Below are 22,454 nucleotides of genomic sequence, written 5' to 3'. Positions count from 1 at the left end.
TTTTCTGTCAGAACAGACAATACAATCCCTTTTTCTTTTAGAATTTAGAATATGCCACTGATTAGTCAGTATATTTGTTAATTTTTTTGCTGCCATTATTGTTTGTTTTTTCTATTATATTGTCTAATAATTCATTTGTAAAATATAAAGTAGAATAATCTATTGGATGTCTTATATGGCTTGGTATTTGTAGTCGGGGTGTTTGTTGATGTATGTCAAACTCGATTATTGAAGGAGAATCGGCACATTCGCTAATGTCTTTCCACTCTTCATTTAATTTGTCGAACTTCTTGTATATATATCATTATTACATTCATCACTATCTTCAGTGCGAATAGTAATTTCGTAAAATTTGTCTGTATGAATGCCTATTTAAAACTCATCTTTACTACTGCTTAATTCACAAAATTTACCAGTCGTTTTGCCTTATTTAAAAGCGCGCGGTCGTTTTATATATTAAAAAACGACCATATAGCAAAGAAAAAGGCTAAAAACACTACTAAAATAACTTAATTTTTTTTCTAAATACAACACTGTTTATCACTGGTATATGTAATTTTTTCAACGTTTCGATGCAAACTGAGTCATTGTTTATAAAATAGCCTGTGCCTCACATAGTATGTTTGTCTACTCAGGTGGACAGCCGTCCCCAAAGCGTTAATATAAAAATATCTAGTTTTCGTGTTTACAAAATTATATTTACCTTTTTAGGTATCCTGGATTCGTGGCAGAGACCTCCATATCCTGACATCAGGTCGATTAACCTTTACTGCTGACCCCAGGTTCAGTGTCTCACATACACCTGGAGACCTGTCTTGGGGTCTTGTAGTCAAAAAAGCGAAATTAGAAGATTCTGGAAGGTACGAGTGCCAAGTCAACACTGACCCTAAAATCAACTACAATGTCACTCTAGTCGTCAAAGGTAAGAAGAAAAAAAAGTCCTTACTAGGGAATGCAATACCGATGGAAAATTTCAATACCGGTATTTCGGTAATTTTTCATTTTAAAACCGGTGTAAATTACAGGTGTTTTTATTATCCTAAACAAACGTAAACAAAATTGAAAGTTACTAGTACAAATATAAAAAAATGCATATACAACTACAACTATATTCAACTAAACAATAAAAACAATAAAATAAAACAATAAGTTTATTTTTTTAAGTTAATAATTTAACAAAAGTATATGCAATTTAATTAATTCATTATCACTGTCGAGTATATTGAGTACTTTTCACCAAAAACAAACTTATGAGTAAGAAAGACCAAAAACTCATAAAAGATCATATTACATTATTATAATAAACTGTATTTTCTGTATCCGATGTGTTAAACTAGCATTATCTCCAATATTTTAAAAATATATTTTTTTTACACTAATTTAAGATCGGATTCTTTGTCGAGATAAATAATAAGTTACTATAATTGTTGAGTATTGTTATTTAAAACAATGTGATGCTTCTATAGTATTTTCAAACTTCAAAACGTTTTCGAAAAATAATATTTTATAATTGTAATAAGAAACAAAAATATTTAGTAATTATCATAATTATTATGTATAAAGTTAGAAAAAAATAAAGATAACGCAGGGGTAATATGTATGATATAAAATATTTTGGCGCAAATATCACTTAAAAAACCGTTACATTTTTACATAAGATGTAAACAAACATCATTATCTATCAGTCCAATTCTATTTATTTTAACACGATATAAAGCCCTTAGTAAAGCAATAAATATTCAGTTTAATGACGGGTTGAGATGATATTTGACATTTGTTTATCCAATAGAATCACTTGAAGATATAGCTGTTTATGCGATTATGGAATTTAAAGATACATTTGTTCCGAGAAATTTAAACTTTAGTGTATTTTGTATCAAATAGCGCTTATGTAAAAATACCGAAAATACCGGTATTTTTGGGGTAAATACCGGTAAAATTACCGCCGAAAAATCGGTAATTCGGTATACCGGTATACCGGTATTGCATTCTCTAAGGACTCCTTACCAACTATTTTCTACTTCTTCATTTATCTGATGTCTCGTAAATTATGACGTCGAAATTATTATGAATTCGACTGGGTTGAAATAGGTCAGTGGGTTGATGGTCGAGGTCAAACCCACCACCCACTTGATTGTTTTTTGATATGTAAATATATCTTTTTAAAGAGTTTGTCCCTAGAAGAGAAAAAGATGGAGAGGAGACAGATGTGTTTTATTGTAGGCCGTGAGTGAAATGTTACCAAGACACTCGGATTTTTGAAATTAAATAATAAACTAGTGGTGTATGGCATCGTGCCTTAAGGCAAATTGCTGGAACTTTCCGTACCGTAATGAAATGTTCGAGAAATTTTAAACGTTTTCCAATATCGTATTACAAATACTGTAACTTTCATTGTTTTTGCTATCTTGTTATATCTGACCAAATCAAATGTAAATCTTAAATCAATTTATCGCCAGAACATTAACAACAATCGTCATTTCATTTCGAATTCAATTTAAAAAAAATAGTTGCCTAATTTACACAAAATTGAAAAAGTGCTCCCGTACAGTCACAGTCTAAACGCATTTGCAAATTATTCTGTGCGACATTTTCACTTATACTGTGCTTAGCTTGGCGGCATTTTCACATTTTTCAAAAATAAAATATAATCTAATATAAAATTAGGTGTAAGTGGCATTTTGTCTCAAGGCAAGTTGCATGTACATCCCGACACGTGTTAATAAAGGACCTAATAAAAAAAATCACTGATATATTAGTTTTTGGACGATTACCGAATAACTTACCCTACGGAAAGTTGAAAACTAGGTGTAAGTGACATTTTGTCTTAGAAAAGTCGGATATTTGGATATTTTAGAATGTTGTAATTATAGGATGCTATTCTTTGAAATATCAACTATAAAAGCAAACAAATACTAAAATTCATCAGTTTTTTAACAAGTATTTAGATATTTTAAATATTATACAAAAAAATGCATCATAGCGTATATATGTTTGTGTAAGTCAAAGAACAAAAGTTTTATATTTTGAAGTTGAAATTCTAGTATGCTATACTTTAATATGTCTACTTTGAAGACAAATATTAAAATTGATGAGATTTCTAACAAATTTTTGAAATATTTAGAATATTATAAAAATAATGCATCAAAGCATGTGAGCATGAGTAAATCAAAGGATTGGGATTTTTTTTAAATACTTCTGGATATTTTAGATTGTTGTGATTCTGGTACATTATATCTTAATATGTCTATTATAAAAACAAATACTAAAATTAATAAGCTTTCTAACAAATATTTGAGATATTTAGAATATTATAAGAAAAACGTATAGGCGGCATAACGGAACTTTCATTATTTGTGCTATCTTGTTATATCTGAGCAAATCAAATGTAAATCATAAATCAATTTATTTACAGAACATTAACAATCGTCATTCCATTTCGAATTCAATTTAAAAAAAAGCTCCTGTATAGTCACAGTATAAACGCATTCGCAAACAATTTTGTGCGTCATTTTCACTTATACTGTGCTTAGCTTGGCGGCATTTTTACTTTTTTCAATAGTTTTCACAAAATTGGAAAATTGCTCCAGTACCTAAACAGTCTAAACGCACTCGGGTAAACATTTGTACCAGAGTAGCGCTTAGACTGTGCTTAGCCTGGGCTATTTTTTGAGTTTTCAATCCAAAATTACAAAAATATTTTATAGAAAATAAAAAACAGATGTAATAATTTTTTATCCTCAAAAGCAATTGTTTTGTCAATACAAGCTGAAAGTTTTTTATATCATTCAAATCGGACGCTTAGTTTACTCAAAAACTGCCATTTTTTGCACATTTAGCTCTGTATCTGCGAAATGGCGGGACCTGTCTTTGCCAAAAACTAAACACCCCTTCTTCCAATCATTACAAATTGAATGTGGTTAGATCACTCAAATCGTATGATCCGTTCTCTCAACAACTTGATTTGTATTTTTTGCACTTTTTGCTCTGTATCTCCGTAACGACTGGACCTGCTTTTGCCAAAAACTAATCAGCACATCTCTCTATCAATAGGGATCAAATGTTATTTACGGATATACAAAACACACACACTCACACATCAATTTTTGTGAGTCATGCCAAAATGTTCAGAAACCTTCAAAACGTCGAGAAATGCAAAAAAAATTATTTTCTATTTTTGGCCCATTACTATAACTACCCTACGGGAAGATAATATAATTATACCATAAGTAAATGTTTAGGAGATTATTGTATATAAGTAACTATTTAGGAAGATTTACTACATTCGTGTGTTTTCTTTCTAGAGCCTCAAATGCAAGATTCGCCCTACATTTCAAGTACAGGGGCTGCCATATCAGGCCCTAGACTACAGACAGTAAAAATAGGGTCCACTTTGACCCTGACATGCTCTGCTCCTTTGTACAGACTCCAAAAATCTTCCACAGGTCAAACTGAAAGACAGGTTACTTGGACTAAGGATGGGCAACCTGTCAGCTTCCAGGTAAAAAATACATAGACTTAATATTTTGTTTTAAGTTACAAAAAAATATATAAAAATGATGTATGTTTGTGTTTGTGCGTGTGATTGTTATGCATTTATAGACCATCTTGGAAACTTATTAATTTTTCTAGATTTACTTTAGATAGTTTTTAGATGCTCTTATAATTTATTTTTTATCACCCAAATTGATTACATAACTTTGTTTAGTTTCACTATTTATTTTCTTGTTATATAATATAGGGTCCGCCATATAACTTTTCTTTATTGGCAGCAATTTAGAATTTTTTGTCAGCTATTTAAAAGTTAAATAGCTGTTTCAATGAAATTATTTGCGATTATCAACCAGAAAGATTGCACTTTCAAATAGAAAAGATTTAGATTGAGAAAATATTCAGTAGTTTACATGTAGCATTTTCAAAAAAAAAGTTATCTGACGGACTCTATACTTTGGTTTTTTTTTTTTGAACTACTGGAGGATTTTTTATGTGTCATTTATTTTTTAGGCAGAAAGAGGTGGAATAAGTGTAGATACAGTTTGGAGCCAGGATTTAGTTAGAAGTTCTTTAACAGTTGCCCTTGTAGGTCTTGAAGATGCAGGAAGTTATGCCTGCGCTCCACCTGGAGGTCCACCTGACAAAGTCGAATTAATTGTTGTCAAAGGTAAAAAAATATGTCAAATGATTATTTAATGTAATATTTAATGTTATTTATTTAGTATTATTTCCACAATTAAAATTATTTAATTTTTTTTAGGTGAACATACAGAAGCAATGAAAGGTTCATCTTCGGCTGATTCCTGTAATCAATTTTTAACAAATATAATCAATTTAATAATATCATTATTAATATGCCTAACAACAATTTACTAATTATTTAAATATAAATTAATTCAAAAATTCTTGTATATAATAATACTTTTTTAAATTATAATTATAATTTAAGTGTAATTTGTATTATTTCATAATTAATATTAATACTGAAAACTATAGAAGTTAAAAAAAACATAAAGACGTGTTGTAAAAGTACAGATTTTTATTTTAAAGAAAAAATATTTTTTTAAAAATATAAATCATTAATTAATAAATTATAAATCATAATTAATTATAAACTATATTAATTTTTGCAATATTTTATAAAAATGTAAATAATTAGTTAGAAATTAAAAAAAAATATTTGCAGTTAATTAAATAAATAAATCATTAATTAAAATCATAAATTATTACTAAAAATCTTGAAACTATGAAATTTTGTAATATTTTATAAAAATGTAAATAATTAGTTGTAAATTATATATATAATATAATGTAATAAATAAAATGTAATTACATAATTAAAATATTATAGATAAAATGTGTTTGCAAGAATAAACAATTTAAGCTAGATGTTAAATAATAATTTTTAACAAATTAAATAACAAATATTTGACAAATTCTTGTGCATAATTATTTACAAATGTATTACTTAGAATATTTGATTGTTTAATACAAAAAGATGAGAAAATTAAATTATTATAAACAAATTCTTGAAAAAAAATCAAGTGCAATTCTTAAAAAAGTTGCATGTTTTAGAAGAATTTTATTTTTAGTAAATTTTTATCCCAGTATATAAAAAAAATCAATAAAGTTTTGAAAAAACTATTAAATTTAAAAAATTACCGTGGAAATAAAAACAAATTTGTACCTGTTATAAAAATTTATTACATTATTTAGTACATATGTATCACTTTGCATAAAAATTATGTTCTATATAAAAATTTGAAAATTGTAAATATCACATATATATATGTATATGATAATGAAATATATAATTTATACAAAATACACAAATGGGTAAGTATTATTTATTTACAGTTTAGAAGCAAAAATTGTTCTCCAATTTGCGATTGATAGGACGTGAATGCTATGGCATTCATTTTGATTGTGATGCAGAATAACATGAATGCTGTAGCATTCAAATTTGGAAGTCAATTATTTTTATTTTAATTCTAAAAGTAATGGTAAAGGTAAAGGTGAAGAGCCATGTAAAGTTAACAGTTCAAGTAAAAAACTAGATAAAGTTAAAAAAACAGATAAAATAAACGATACTCAAAAGCAATAATAATAATAGATTATATTGAATTCAGTGTCAAATCTTTGTGTCAAACGATTCAAAACGACTTGAAATGACAAGAAAACAAAATTTTGTGTGCAAAAACCTAAATTTTTCTTTCGTAAATTTAATAAAAATAATAATAATCGTTAACTTAATTATAACAAAATTTTTAGCACTAGATACCCCAAGAAAATTTAAAAGAAAGCACTCGGATTTTCTGAAAAATTATAAACCTCAATTTTAAAGTTTAAAATAATATTATATATATATATATATATATATTTATATGTTATATATATATATATATATATATATATAATTAAAAAATAATAAAACCCCATAATTTCATATTTTAATACACTTTATTCAGTTTTCTATAATAGTATACTTTATTACATTATTTTTTTAAAATCAGGATTACTTTTTTGTATAATATTTATATTATATGCATATAATATCATATTCATGAATTTTTAATCGGTTCCTACTAACTATATTTACATAAGGTATTAATACTAATTTATATTTATATATATGTACAATACAAAACAATGATAAATTTTTAGTTATATAGAAACTATATACAAATAGATTTTTTTTTTAATAATTTAGAAATAATTATTGGAATAATTCTTTTCAAGTACAAACTTTGACATAATTCTTCATTAATTAATAAACTTACAAAATAAGTAAGTGTATTTGGCAAAAAAATCATCTTAGATAAATATTCATATTTTTGAAAAACTTGGAATAATTTGTCTCGGATACAAATTTTAAATTAATTAATATACAATTTTATGAAATAATATTTGCTTATTTTTTACAGATTCATAAATAAGAAATTAATTTGGAAAAAATAATTAACCATAGTATTCTATTAGAAAAAAAAACTTATATCGAAAAGAAATATAATTTTGAAGTGAATTTGACAAATAAATTTCCTGAAATATTTATTTAATCTTTTACATTTGTTTTAAATTTTTGGTGAGTAACATTTTATATATATATATATATATATATATATATATATATATATATATATATTATTTCGATACTGAAAATTTATAATAATACAATACAATAATAATAATTATTAGAAAGTTTGTTAAACAATTTAATAAACTTTTTCATAGAAACTTAAATAAATTTAAATTCAGTACAAATTTTGAAGAAGATTGAAAAATGGTAAAACATTGTTGAACAATTTAATAAAATGTTTCTAAACTTTTCTCATCAATTTCAGATATATATTGCAACCATGAAATAATCTGGAAAGAATAAATTATTACTAAAAGAATTTATTTGGTCGAATGAAATTTGAAAGATTTTTTTAGAAGAGTGTATTTGCAAAAACAAATATTTTTGGATAAATATTCATCTTGTTTTTGTAAATTTTTTGGTGAGTAATATTTAAAATTTTATTATATTTTATGATTTTTTTTACATTAAATGTAGAATGTTTTATATTAAGTTAATAAAACTTTAACTAGAAATAAAATTGAAATCGGAATTATTTTCAATACACAAAAAAAATTCTACAAAAATTTTTTAAATTTTGAAATAATAAAAAAAACTAGTGATGTATGGCATCTTGAGGCAAATTGCTCTAATTTTCCGCACCGAATTAAAATTTTGAAAATCCGAATTATTTTTGATATTACAAAACAAATAATTTTTAAATAGATTATTTTTTCCAAAAGCAATGGTTTCGTCAAAACAAGCACAACGTTTTTTGAATCATTCAAATCGCACGCTTAGTTCTCTCAAAAACTGCGTTTTTGCACATTTAGCTCTACATCTCCGAAATGGCTGGACCTGCCTTTGCCAAAAACTAATCACCACTTCTCCCAATCATTACAAATTGAATGTTTTTTTAGATCATTCAAATCGGATACTCCGTTCTCTCAAAAACTCGATTTCTATTTTCTGCACTCTTTACTCCGTATCTCCGTAACAACTGTACCTGCCGTTACCAAAATCTAATCAGCACATCTCCCTATCAATAGGAATCGAATGTTTTTTAAACCATTCAAATCGGTGGAACCGTGCGCCCGAAAAAAAAGGACAAAATATCCACGCATTCACACACACATCCATTTGTTTTGAGGTATGCCAAAATGTTCAGAAACCTCTGAAACGTACAGATATGCAACAATTTGCAATTTAGATATTTTGACGATCACAATAACTTGCCTTACGGCAATCTCTCAAAAAAAATTGCAATAGTTTCATAGCAACTTGGTATACTTATAAATAACTCATAAATTAATATATTGATTTAATAATATTTATATCGATTATTTCAAAACTAGGTGTAAGTGGCATTTTGCCTCAAACCAAGTTGCATAAACTTTTTGACATGTGTAAATAAACGACTTGAAGAATAAGAAATCACTAATATAGTAGTTGTTGGACGATTACAATAACTTACCCTACGGGAAGTTAAAAACTAGGTGTGAGTGGCATTACGCCTAGAAGCAAGTTGCATGAACTTTCCGACATATGTAAATAATTGTCTTAATCAATAAGAAATCAATAGTATATTACTTTATATATGTATTACGAGTTGCTATAGGTCACTTATCGTAAGCCTCTAATATTTTACTTTGTTCATTAAGACTATGCACTTTATTGCCATACAAAGTTTTATTAAAATCTCCCAAAAAAATTTGCTATACTTTTTTACATCAACTTCGTATACTTATAAATAACTCATAAATTTATTTATAATTATGATTTATTAATAATTATGTCGATTATTTACTCATTTTGGAAAGTTGAGGCAACTTGCCTTAAGGCAAAATGCCACTCACACCTAGTTTATCTATTTAGTCACAAGCAAGCGTTGATAAATTAAATAGTAAAATATTGAATTAACTTCCCGTAGGGTAGTTATAGTAATTGCAAAAAATCAAAAATGAAAATTTTCACATATCTATACGTTTCAAAACCATCTGAATATTTTGGCATACCTTAGAAAAAATGGATATATGTGTGTGTGTGTGTTCGGATACAAATTTTTGTCGACGATTTCGGGAACACGGATGAAGCGATTTGAATAATTCAAAAAACATTCGATTCGTATTGATAAGGAGACGTGCTGATTAGTTTTTGGCAAAGACAGGTCTAGCTGTTCCGAAGATATGGAGCAAAAAGTGCTAAAAACAGTAACTCAGTTTTTAAGAGAACGGAGCGTCCGATTTTAATAATTCAAAAAACATTTTACTTGTATTAACAAGATGAAGAACTGATCAAATTTTCATGAAGGCAGTTCTAGCGGTTTTGAAGCTCTAGTAAAAAAAAAAAAAATGCCATCTGGCGGTTAAAAATCAAATTATCAGATTTTTTATAGAGATTTCAACAATAAGTATAAATTTTGTTTACATTCCAATGGGTTCCGTACCAATGTTTACGCGTTGGACAGCGACAATGCGCTTATGCGCTTCGATAATTTCGTCCCTATGTAGTTAAAGCAGTACGATTGCTTTGAAAAAAGTTCAGAATTTCCAAAATATGTCAAAATAAAGAAAACATTTTTTTTTCAAAAAAAAGTAAATTTTTGTCAAAAATTTATAGTTTCTCAAAAATCTAATTTTTACGGAGTATTTTTTTTCAAACATGTTAACCTTTTTTAAAAAAAATAATTTTTGGTAAGAGAAGTTCCAGCAATTTGCCTTAAGGCACGATGCCTTGCGCCCCACTAGTTAATAATTATGTCAATTATTTACTAATTTTTGGGAAGTTGGGGCTTAAGGCAAAATGCTGCTTACACCTAGTTTTAGTTCATCTACGTACTCATAAGCAAACGGTAATAAATAGTAAAATATTAATTTTGTAATTTAAATTTTTTAATTACAATATTTTTAATAAACTATTTAAATTTATACATTGATTTATTAATAATTATGCCGATAATTAATTAAACTAATTTTGCAAAGTTGAGGCAACTTGCCTTAAGGCAAAATACTACTTACACCTAGTTTATCTATTCACTCATAAGCAAGCGGTAATAAATTAAATCATGTAGTAATTAATAGTAATCATGTTTGATTATTTAATTACAATATTTGTTTTGTCGTATAAATATTTAGAATTCAAGTAATTTTGTGTTTTTATATATATATATATATATATATATATATATATATAATCCAAAATGATTTGAATTCCAAATATTTATACGACAAACCAAATATTGTAATAAATTAATCAAACATACTTAAGTACTATTTTATTGTTTAATTTATTACCGCTTGCTTATGACTAAACATATAAACTAGGTGTAAGTAGCATTTTGCCTTAAGGCAAGTTGCCTCAACTTCCCAAAATGAGTAAATAATCGACATAATTATTATTAAATCAATATATTAATTCATGGGTTATTTAAATAGTTATATATATATATATATATATATATATATATATATATATATATTATACTTAAATTAATTTCTTCATGTATAAAATAAGTAATTTTCAAATTTAACAGTCATTCATAAAAGCATTTAATATACATAAAATATATGTAAATAAAAATAAAATATATCTTTTGTGGCACAACGCTCCTTAGGAACAAGCAATAATTTCCTTCTACTAATATTTCCATCAAATATATAATTAAATTCAAGTTTAAATAATTCAAGTAAATTCTTCATACTAATTCTCCATACAAATCATTCATACAAATTCCTCATACAAATTTCATCATATATATTTCGGCGCAACCTCCCCTCAAGGTGCAAATAATGCTTTCGTCCGTCGCATTCGAATGCTACAAAACCCCGAACATTTCTCAAATTCGTGCAAATTTTCTATGCAAATTTAAAATATTATGAGGTGACCTCCCCTTTAATATAAATAATAGACTCGTCCCCCGAATATTAAATCGACCAATCAGAATCGTCTTAATATCGTGCACCTTTGGGCCGATGACGTGCACAGGGTTGCGCAACTTAGTAAAAGAATTTGTTGGGAAAAATTGGTTGTGGGGTGTAAATTTTGGGGAAAATTGATAGGAAAATGATTGAAAATGTGAGGAAATAGTTGTAAATTTAATTTTATAATATATATATATATGGTATGTATGTTTATATGTAATTATGGATATATGTATGTATGAAGTACAAGATTATAAATTTTATTGGCTCATTGTGTGCATTTAAATACCAACTTAGATTATAATATATATATATATATATATATATATATATATATATATATATATAATAAAATCTTAGTTCATATTAAATATATTAAAATTATACAAATTTTAAATAATTTTGATAGTAATGAATTTAAAAAAAACATCAGTGTGAAATAATAATTGGTCAATGGTTTATGGGAAATTTATATATAAATTTGTTATTTATTAATTTAATGTAGACATGTAGTTAAATAATGAATAATAAATAAATTAAATTAAATAATTATAATATATTCTTTTTACAAAAAGTGAAAGTAATATTATATATAAATCCAGAGTTTTAAGAGATTTTTATATTCATTTTTAAAATGTATAAAATAATTAACTTAACTGTAAATTATAAAAATGATAAAATAATAGTAATAATTGTAATGTTTATAAGTGAGTAATAATAAAATTTAAATAATTAATAATGGAATAAAATGTATAAAAAAATAACTAGATTTGTTGTTTTAAATTAATATTTTGTTAAAATATGTCAATTTTAATATATACAAGTAATTTTACAAATATGTACGAGAAGTTGTAGAACATTTTATATTATTATTTTTTATAATGCATACCAATTGATATAACTATATTAAAATTAATATTTTGTTAATATATGTAAAATTTAATAAATAAAAGTGATTTTTAAAATATATGCGAAAAGTTGTAATAAAATTTATAAAAAATTTGAAGTATAAAAAATAATCTTTTTTTTTTTAAAGTACAAATATAATAAATATTAATTTATACTTTGGTTTAAAATATTTGAGTAAATCCATGTTATTTTTTGAAAATTAAATTCGAGAGTATTATGTAAATAGATAATTTTAATTTCAAATCCAAAAATATAAAATAATTTAAGTAGAATTTGATTAATAAAAGTAGAATTTAATTTATAAAAACTAGAGCATCAAATTTTATAAACAAATGCATATTTATTATTATTACATGTTTATTATAATTAATAACTAAACAAAAAAAATACTTATTAACAATTATGATAATATATCATCATGATAATATTGCTTTTAAAAATACTTGGCTTACTGAAAATAAAAATTCAGAAATAAAAAAACTGTTATTTTTTTAAGAAAACTGCTAATAATAAAATTTGTTAACGTTAAACATAAAATTTTGCAAAAAGACATAAAAATAGCTAAAACTAAACATAATATATAGATACAAAAAATTCAAAAATTATAATAATAATTATTATCATAATAAAAATATTAATTTAGAAATAGAAAAAAACTTTAAATTTTTGCAAGAAAACAGCTAATAATAAAATTGTAAATAAAATGTTGTAAAAAAACAACAAAAACTCTTAACACATAATATATAAAAACAAAACAAAAATATATCAATTATAACTTATTTAACAATCTAATACAATTCTAATAAAAACATTAAAATATTTTACAAAAGTACATATATATATATATGTATATATATATATATATATATATATATACATATACATATATATTTAAAACTTAGTTTAAAAACTTTATACGCCAACATTATAAAAAATTAAAAAGAATTTTTGATTGTAATAGATATTTTTTATATGTATTTTAAAAAAAAAACTAAAAATAATTGTGAATAAATATTCGGATACGGGCCATAATTCGTTATTTATTTAATATTAATACTTTATTATTAATCAATAATCAATAATCAATATTAATAAATTTATTAATCTTTTTCAGAAATATATATGTACTTAAAAAAACTTTTGTTGTTCTTTCAGTGCTAATTAATTTGATGAATAATAAATTTTAACGCTTTTCAATTCAACAAACATAATAAATATTAACAAATACATCATTATTATCAATATACAAAAATATTTTAAATAATTTATATTTATTATAAATTTTTCTCAAATTCGGTTTGCAACCCCTGTTGTCGCCTAGATAAAACGTGTCCTTGCCGAATTTTGTGCAACAAGTGTGCATGCAATTTAGTTCAGTTCGCACGCCGACGACGGTAAGTCACAAAACTAAGGACAAAAATGCATTTTTATACCGAAATTATGCACAAATGGACAATTAAAAAGGTGTGTTAATGACTTTTAAACATAATTAATTAAATATAAGTAATAATCGATGGCTAAATCGTTTTTTTCGGTCGATTTTTTGGCCCAAAACGTCGTCGCCGCGTGGGGTAAAATATAATTCGTCGGCGCGTTTGCACATTGCACTTTGTATTTTAATTTGATTATTAGTTTTTGGTTTTTATTTTCAGTAATTATTTTTATTTGTTATGTTATTAGTTTTTTATTAGTTTGCGGTTGTTACTCGCTTAAATTTTATTAATTCCAATTAACATAAATTTATTTTTGACAGATTGTAGAATATATAGTATACCCTCTTTGCATTTGTTAAGGAATAGGATAAATTTATAAATATCAGTTGATTTAAGTAAAATTGTATTAACGTAATCATCGGTTTAATTAATTGAGTAAAAAAATAAAAAAATCAAATTTATTATAGCCTATATTCAGATACGAACCATGATTTTTTGATATTTTAATATTAATGAAAAATCAGTAATATTTTTCGTTTTAGAATAGATTTTTTTGTTTTTGTATATTATGTGCTGGTTATTTTTAATGACTTTTGTAAGATTTTTTTATACATTTTGTAGATCGTTCCAAATACTTTTCTTGATTAATAATCAAACTTTACAGTTCTTAACAATTTCTTTAATTTAGTGCTCATTAAATTTTTCTAGCTTGAATTGTATATATTTTATTTTATATGTAGTTTTCTTTTGATTATTGCCTTCCAATTTTTTTAGTTGTTGAATTTCCGTTAAATTTTATATTTTATATCCAATATTTTTTATTTTATATGTAGTTTTCTTTTGATTATTGCCTTCCAACTTTTTTAGTTGTTAAATTTTCGTTAAATTTTATATTTTATATCCAATATTTTTTATTTTATATGTAGTTTTCTTTTGATAGTTGCCTTCTAATTGTTCCATTTTTTTTTAGTTGAATTTTCTTTAAGTTTTACATCTCATAGCTTATATTTTTATATGATTTCTGTTAAATTTTTTTAGCTATTAGTCAATTTGTTTTTTTTGAATTTTACGGAAGATAGCTAGTATTGTCACTTGAAGTTTTTTTAATTTAAAATTTGTAACCAGATTTTTCTCGGTTTTTTGCAAGATTTGCATTTTTTTACTAGAATATAATTTATTTATTTTTCAAAACTTTGATGTTAATTTTGTTAAATTCTGTATTATTATTTTATGTAGTTTTTTTTTGTTAATTGCTGTCTAAATGCTCCAAATTTTTCAGTTGAACTTTTGTTAAATTTTACATTTTATAGCCAATATTTTTATATAATTTTACTTAGTCAATTTGTTTACTAGATTTTTGATTTAACTTGAACATTTGTTAAGTTTCTTGTAAAATTTAATTTTTTCTAATTTGTTATTATTTCTTATATTTATTGTTACTAGAACATATTTCAATTTTTTTTTCAAACTTTGATGTAATTTTGTTTAATTTTGCATTGATTTTGTTAAATTTTGAACTTTTTCGATTAAACGCTCTTTGAATTTATTTAATTGGATTTATTTTGTTCAACTCTGAATTTATTTTATTAAACTCTAAAATTGTTAGAATTGGAATTAGAATTTAATTATTTTTTAGTTTTTTGCATTTAATTTTGCTTACATTTTTATAAAATATATTTTAGTTTCTGATTACGTAATTCGATATTTTTTGAATTGAATATCTCTTATAATTTTGCGTTTATTACCATCATTATTATTAGAATACTCTTCATAGTTAATTTTTCTTCATAGGGTATTTTTTTTCATAGAAAATTTTGATATTATTTTCTTAATCTTTGAATTCTATTTGTTAATATTTGAATTTATTTTGTCAAGTTTTATATTAATTTTATTAAGTTTTCATTTTTATTTATAATTTTGAAGTTATTTTGTTTTCTTGATTGGAATTTGTTTAAAGTTTAATTTATTTGGTTATGATTTATTTCATTTTTTAAAGTTGCAGTTATACCATAATATTTTGGTAAACCTTGAATTTATTTCGTTAATTTTCCATTTTATTTTGTTGAACTCTAAATTTATTTTTTAGGGATTTAAAATTTGTTTTAATTATTTTTTTTCTAGTTTTTAGTATTTAATTTTGCTCATTCATGTTATTATTTTATGTGATTTGGTTTATTGCTTTATTAGCTTAAATTTTTAATACTGTTCGAAAGTTTTAGGTAAATATTTGAATTTTCTACATTTTTTTTGAATGCTATTTATAGTTAATTTCATTTTATAGTCGTTTTGAAAAACTTTGATATTATTTTGTTAAATTTCGAAATTCTAGTTGATAATATTTGAATTTATTTCATTGATTTTTTAATTTACTATCTTAGATCTTTATTTTAGGTTTTGCATTTATTTTCTCCATTTGCGACTTACTTTTTTTAATTTGTAATTTATTTGGTGAAACTTTAAATTTATTAGGTTATTCTATATATTTACTTTGAGTTTTAAATTTATTTTTGTTAGGATTTAAATTTATTTTGTTAATCGCATTTGAATTCCCTAGTAGAAATGTATCGTGGCTAGAGGGGTAAAATATCGTGGCGCAATATTCGAATCTTGTCTTTAAATGGACCGGACAATATTTGTTTTCAAAATTATGGAAAACTTGGAAAATTCATCGGAAAAGTGTTTTATATGGTTTATTACAAATAATAAACATGTTTTCCATCTGATTTACGCCTCTAATTCTATATTTACACGAATTATACATAATTTTTAAATGTGGGCGAAATCCAAGTTTTTGTGGCCGACCAAGATTCATTTCTTCAGTATTATCGAACTTGGGAAATATGTGGTATTTATAAGGGTCACGAAAAAAATTAACTTTAGATAATTAATTAGCACAAAAATCATGATTAAAGCTTTTAAAAAGTCATATGCTCGATTGCAATTGCTAGTTTGATACATTTTTCTTATAAATTCAATATAAATTTTAAATGTGGGGGTTATGCATTTTTTTCTGGGCAACCACGATTCGTTTCTTCAGTATTATCGAACTTGGGAAATATGTGGTATTTATAAGGGTCACGAAAAAAATTAACTTTAGATAATTAATTAGCACAAAAAACATGATTAAAGTTTTTAAAAAGTCATATGCTCGATTGCAATTGCTAGTTTGATACATTTTTCTTACAAATTCAATATAAATTTTAAATGTGGGGGTTATGCATTTTTTTTCTGGGCAACCACGATTCGTTTCTTCAGTATTATCGAACTTGGGAAATATGTGGTATTTATAAGGGTTACGAAAAAAAATAACTTTAGATAATTAATTAACACAAAAATCATGATTAAAGCTTTTAAAAAGTCATATGCTCGATCGCAATTGCTAGTTTGATACATTTTTCTTACAAATTCAATATAAATTTTAAATGTGGGGGTTATGCATTTTTTTTCTGGGCAACCACGATTCGTTTCTTCAGTATTATCGAACTTGGGAAATATGTGGTATTTATAAGGGTCACGAAAAAAATTAACTTTAGATAATTAATTAACACAAAAATCATGATTAAAGCTTTTAAAAAGTCATATGCTCGATCGCAATTGCTAGTTTGATACATTTTTCTTACAAATTCAATATAAATTTTAAATGTGGGGGTTATGCATTTTTTTTCTGGGCAACCACGATTCGTTTCTTCAGTATTATCGAACTTGGGAAATATGTGGTATTTATAAGGGTCACGAAAAAAATTAACTTTAGATAATTAATCAACACAAAAATCATGATTAAAGCTTTTAAAAAGTCATATGCTCGATCGCAATTGCTAGTTTGATACATTTTTCTTACAAATTCAATATAAATTTTAAATGTGGGGGTTATGCATTTTTTTCTGGGCAACCACGATTCGTTTCTTCAGTATTATCGAACTTGGGAAATATGTGGTCTTTATAAAGGTCACGAAAAAAATTAATTTTAGATAATTAATTAGCACCAAAGTAATGATTAAAGCTTTTAAAAAGTCATGTCCTCGATCGCAATTACAAGTTTGATACATTTTTCTTATAAATTCAATATAAATTTTAAATGTGGGGGTTTTGCTTTTTTTTTCTGGGCAACCACGATTCGTTTCTTCAGTATTATCGAATTTGGGAAATGTGTGGTCTTTATAAGGGTTACGAAAAAAATCAACTTTAAATAATTAATTAGCACCAAAATCATGATTAAAGTTTTTAAAAAGTCATATGCTCGATTGCAATTAATAGTTTGATATATTTTTGTTATAAATTCAATATGAATTTTAAATGTGGGGGTGATACATTTTTTTTCTGAAATTATATTGAAAACCAATATAAGATTAATATAAATAAACAATATTTACCCCAAATTCAAAATTATTATTTTAACCCATATTTAAAAATATTATTTAATTCATATAGAAAACAGAATTTAACTCATTGATAATATCTTAGGTAATACATAGCTCGATCAGCTCGATCGTAATTAATAGTTTGATATAAATTTTATATGAATTCAATATAAATTGTAAATATTATATTCACATTTATTTTTTCTTTATTATCGAACATTTACATTGGGAAATAAGTAACATTTACATTGGTCAAGAAAATAATCAATTTTAAATCATAAATTAGCGCCAAAAACATCTATGGTGACTCTTAAAAAACATATTTTTGAGAATTAATTAATTAATAGCTAAATTAATTAAATCCATTATTAAACGTGAAGATATGCAAAAATTTTCATTTTCGATATTCGTCTCATTACTATAACTACCCTACGGGAAGTTAAAAAAGCAATAAATAATTTAACTATATTGTATTTATTTATTAACTATATTATTTAACGATATTTTAAGTATGGCCATCATTCAATAAACAAAACAAAAACAAAATTATACAAGATTATAATAGTGCAAAAGTATCAGAATATATATATATTAAATTTAAATAATGTGAGTAAACGAGAAAAAAATGTAAACAAAATGTTTGATAAAAAAACAAAACTTCGAATAAAATAAAAGTTAAATAATAAAATTTTGTGATTAGTCACATGCCTTGCTTAAATTTGTTTTACCCTGGTTTGGTATGTATTAATATTATTTAAATCTGTTATATCTGCTAGTAATATATCGATTTATATTTATAAATTTAGACGTTTTATATTTATTCATAGAATAAAAATTTCTGAAATTGCATCATATATACATGTATGTATGACCATACCATATATATGTACGAACATCTGTTTTTGAGAAACTACTCAAGAGTGTCTCTTCTTTCTTTCATATAACCGATGTTTGTATAAGACTATCTCACTTCGTGTACGATGCGAGTCCTTTCTTCTATGCGTGTCCTTTGTCCTACGACGAAATATTCTACCTGACTGTGTCAGTTGTGGCCAAAATTATTTTATACGTATTTTATGAACAAATATTATGTCATTGCACTTTTGTTTTATCTTTTTGATAGCAATTATTATTTATATTACTATACTAGTTTATTATTTATATTAATGTTATTTAAGAGTAAAAGTTTAATTAAAAAATTAACTTAAATTCAAACGAAGATTTTTTTAAATTTATTATTGTGTACATAGAAAAGAGTGTGATTATAAAAAATGTTTGTTGGTTAGTTCTTGAAGAAGGAAAGAATCCATAAGCCCAAAACGTAGAATAAAATAAGTGAAATATTAATTTTGTTTTGTGAAGATAAAATTTATTTTATATAATTCAGAAAAAAAATCAATAATAAATCTAAATATTTAAAATTTTATAAATATAAACATATTTGATATAATAATAATTAATGGCGTTTTTATTAATTTCGTTTTGAACATTTTCTAACTAACGTTTCACAGATTATGTAATTTACTAACTATCTCATATTGAAATGAATGAAAAAAGAGTTATATATAAACTTTGTTATATATAAAGTTTTTTTTAATGACTACTACACTGAATAAACTAATAACGACAAATTAATGAGCGTATACTTCGTAACATAAAATACAAAAACATAAAAACCGCCCTTTGATTAACAATGCTACACCTACACCATCAAACAAAGCGCAAGCCAAGCAGAGTTTCGTAATTTTCAGTAGACTGAAATTTGTTACGCAGTGCGTTTAGCAATTTTTGTTGAATTTAGAATTTGTTATAATATTAAAAAATATTCATAAAATATAGTAAGTCTTAGTTCGTGAATTTTGAGTGAATATTTAGTGAATAATAAAATGATCTATGATATCAAATATATAATAATTTGCTAAAAACTTATTTTGTGAACAGTTTATAATTAAAATTAAGCGGTTAAATAACGTAATTTTGAGTTTTATATTTAAAGCACGTAAGTATATTTATTACTTATATAAATCAACATACATATTTAGTAAACAATGATGTATTTTATATATTCTAGATTGACTAAATTGAAATGGATATAAAATCAGCTGTAATATAAAAACTATCACATAGCAAGAATGGATTTGGTAAAAGGTAATAAAAATATTAACAAACTTATTAAATGAAGACTTTTCAATAACTTATTATCGCTTTTGAATATTTGGTATTCGTATTTCCAACAATAGTTTTTTTGTTTTAATTTGAAACTATAATTGAGCTGTTTTAAATTAATGTTAAAATTTTCTATTTACTGTATTTTTAATTATTTCAGATTTGACTGTGATAGAGTTCTAGAAAATATGAGTTTTAGATAAACTACAATTATATTTACTGCAAAATAATGCCTGAAATGTTTTTTTTGCTAAAAGCTAAGTAATTGAATTTATGAGTTTATAAAATCAATATATTTCGAAAATATTGCTATAAAATATTAATAAATTTTATCTTATTTCAGGTGTAATCATGATCGAATTCAAGAAAATGTTAAAACATGTGTGAAAATAAAAAAAACATCGAAATAATAATTAAGTCTGCAAATTGTTTGAATGGCTTGGTCTTTGTACAATTACGGCGATAGGATTAACAAAAATTATGATTATAATTTATCATTAAAATCCTCTAAATTATTATAATGACTGAAAATATTTTGATTGTTTTGTATCTTGTTATCATAAAATAATGTGTAAATTGTTAATAAAGATATCAAGATTCAATACATAAACTATTTAAAAATGTATGTATTCATTTAGAATAAATAAACTTTTATTATCAATGAGTTAAATACTGTTTTTCTATATAAATTAAATAATATTTTTAAATGTGGGTTAAATAATAATTATGAATTTGGGGTAAATATTGTTTATTTATATTGAGCTTATATTGGTTTTTTATATAGGGTAAATATTGTTTATTTATATTAATCTTATATTGGTTCTCAATATTGAGCTTATATTGGTTTTGAATGGGATTTTAATATTGTTTATCAATATTGGTTTTATATGGGGCCTTTATTGGTTTTAATATTGGATTTATATGGGAAAATGTTAACAGAATAATATTATAGCAATATTGGTAAACAATATAGAGCCCATAAAAAGTACAATATTGCGCCACGATTCATTTCTACTAGGGTTTATTTTGTCGTATTCCGTATTTACACTTCAAATTTTTTTTTCAGTTTTGAATTCATTTCGTTGAGTTTTTAATTTTTTTCGTTGATCTTTAAATTCACTTCATTTAATTTTATAATTTATATCTTAAACGTTTTAATTATTTTTTTTTACCTTCAAATTGATTTTGTTTAACTCTGTTGCCTTGTATAAATTTGAATTTAGTATGTTTAACTCGGAATTCAATTTACTATTAATTTTAGTCATCTGTTTGAAAAGAATATTAATTTTTCCATGACCTTACCTTTGTTTACGACTTTAACTTTTAACTTTTTTAAACTTTTAACATTTAACTTTTTTTAGTTTTATCTTCGAGAAATTGCGAGTAATTTTATTATATTCACATATATATCATTTTTTACACCAATTTTTGTATTGATTTAATTCCAATTTTCATTTTAAGTTCAATTATTATTTCTGCAATATGCAAAAAAGCCTCGATTATTACTCCGCGCGCGCGGGAAGACAATTTTAATAAAAAATTGTGATTTTGTGAGTGATTTTTTTTTCATTTGAAAAATGTGATTTAGTAATTTTGTTAATTTTCTTTTTTGTTTTTATGAGCAATATTTGTGTTTAGCGTAATTTGTGTGAAAGTTTGTGTAAAAGTGGTGATAAGGATTTTGTTGGAAAGGAAAAAGTATTGGAAAATTCATGTACTAGGAGCAACTGATTAAAGGTAGGATTTTATTAATATTTGATGTAGTAATTTAATTCTTATTAAATATATATATATATATATATATATATATATATATATATATATATATATGTTAACAAAAAAAGATAAATTTTACGTTCATTATAGGTTGTTTTGAAAAAAATTGGTACTCTGGTAGATTTACCAAATAAACTTGAACTACACATTTTAGAGACAATTATATTCTTTGTACATTTGTTACATTGAATTTTTGTTTTACGTAAGTTGAAATTTAATTCCTGACATTTAATATGGTATAGTCATATTAGATCTCTTCAATACATTTTTGTATGAAATTTGCTTCTGTCGTATTATTAGGCTATTACGTAATTTGAATAATTTGACAGAGAAAGGTCAGAGT

At 24.1% G+C, this 22,454-nt stretch overlaps 1 protein-coding gene across 1 annotated transcript in view; it reads left to right on the top strand.

The window, feature by feature from the left end:
* The window catches only part of LOC113367640 (zwei Ig domain protein zig-8-like), a 69,690-nt gene extending 49,172 nt beyond the window's left edge, over positions 1–20,518 (top strand). The window contains exons 4-8 of the mRNA XM_026609229.1: positions 712–922; positions 4,305–4,501; positions 5,005–5,161; positions 5,255–5,299; positions 20,496–20,518. Coding sequence (XP_026465014.1) covers positions 712–922; positions 4,305–4,501; positions 5,005–5,161; positions 5,255–5,299; positions 20,496–20,518 — 633 coding nt within the window. The remainder of the gene's footprint in view (positions 1–711; positions 923–4,304; positions 4,502–5,004; positions 5,162–5,254; positions 5,300–20,495) is intronic.
* The last annotated feature ends 1,936 nt before the right edge of the window (positions 20,519–22,454 follow it).

This window comes from Ctenocephalides felis, unplaced genomic scaffold, assembly GCF_003426905.1.
Source record: "Ctenocephalides felis isolate EL2017-DRISC unplaced genomic scaffold, ASM342690v1 CF-g0.4_SCAFFOLD_01170, whole genome shotgun sequence".
Classification (NCBI taxonomy): Eukaryota; Metazoa; Arthropoda; class Insecta; order Siphonaptera; family Pulicidae; genus Ctenocephalides; species Ctenocephalides felis.
Note: the sequence above shows the minus strand (reverse complement) of the source record. Positions and strands in the feature narration are given on the sequence as shown.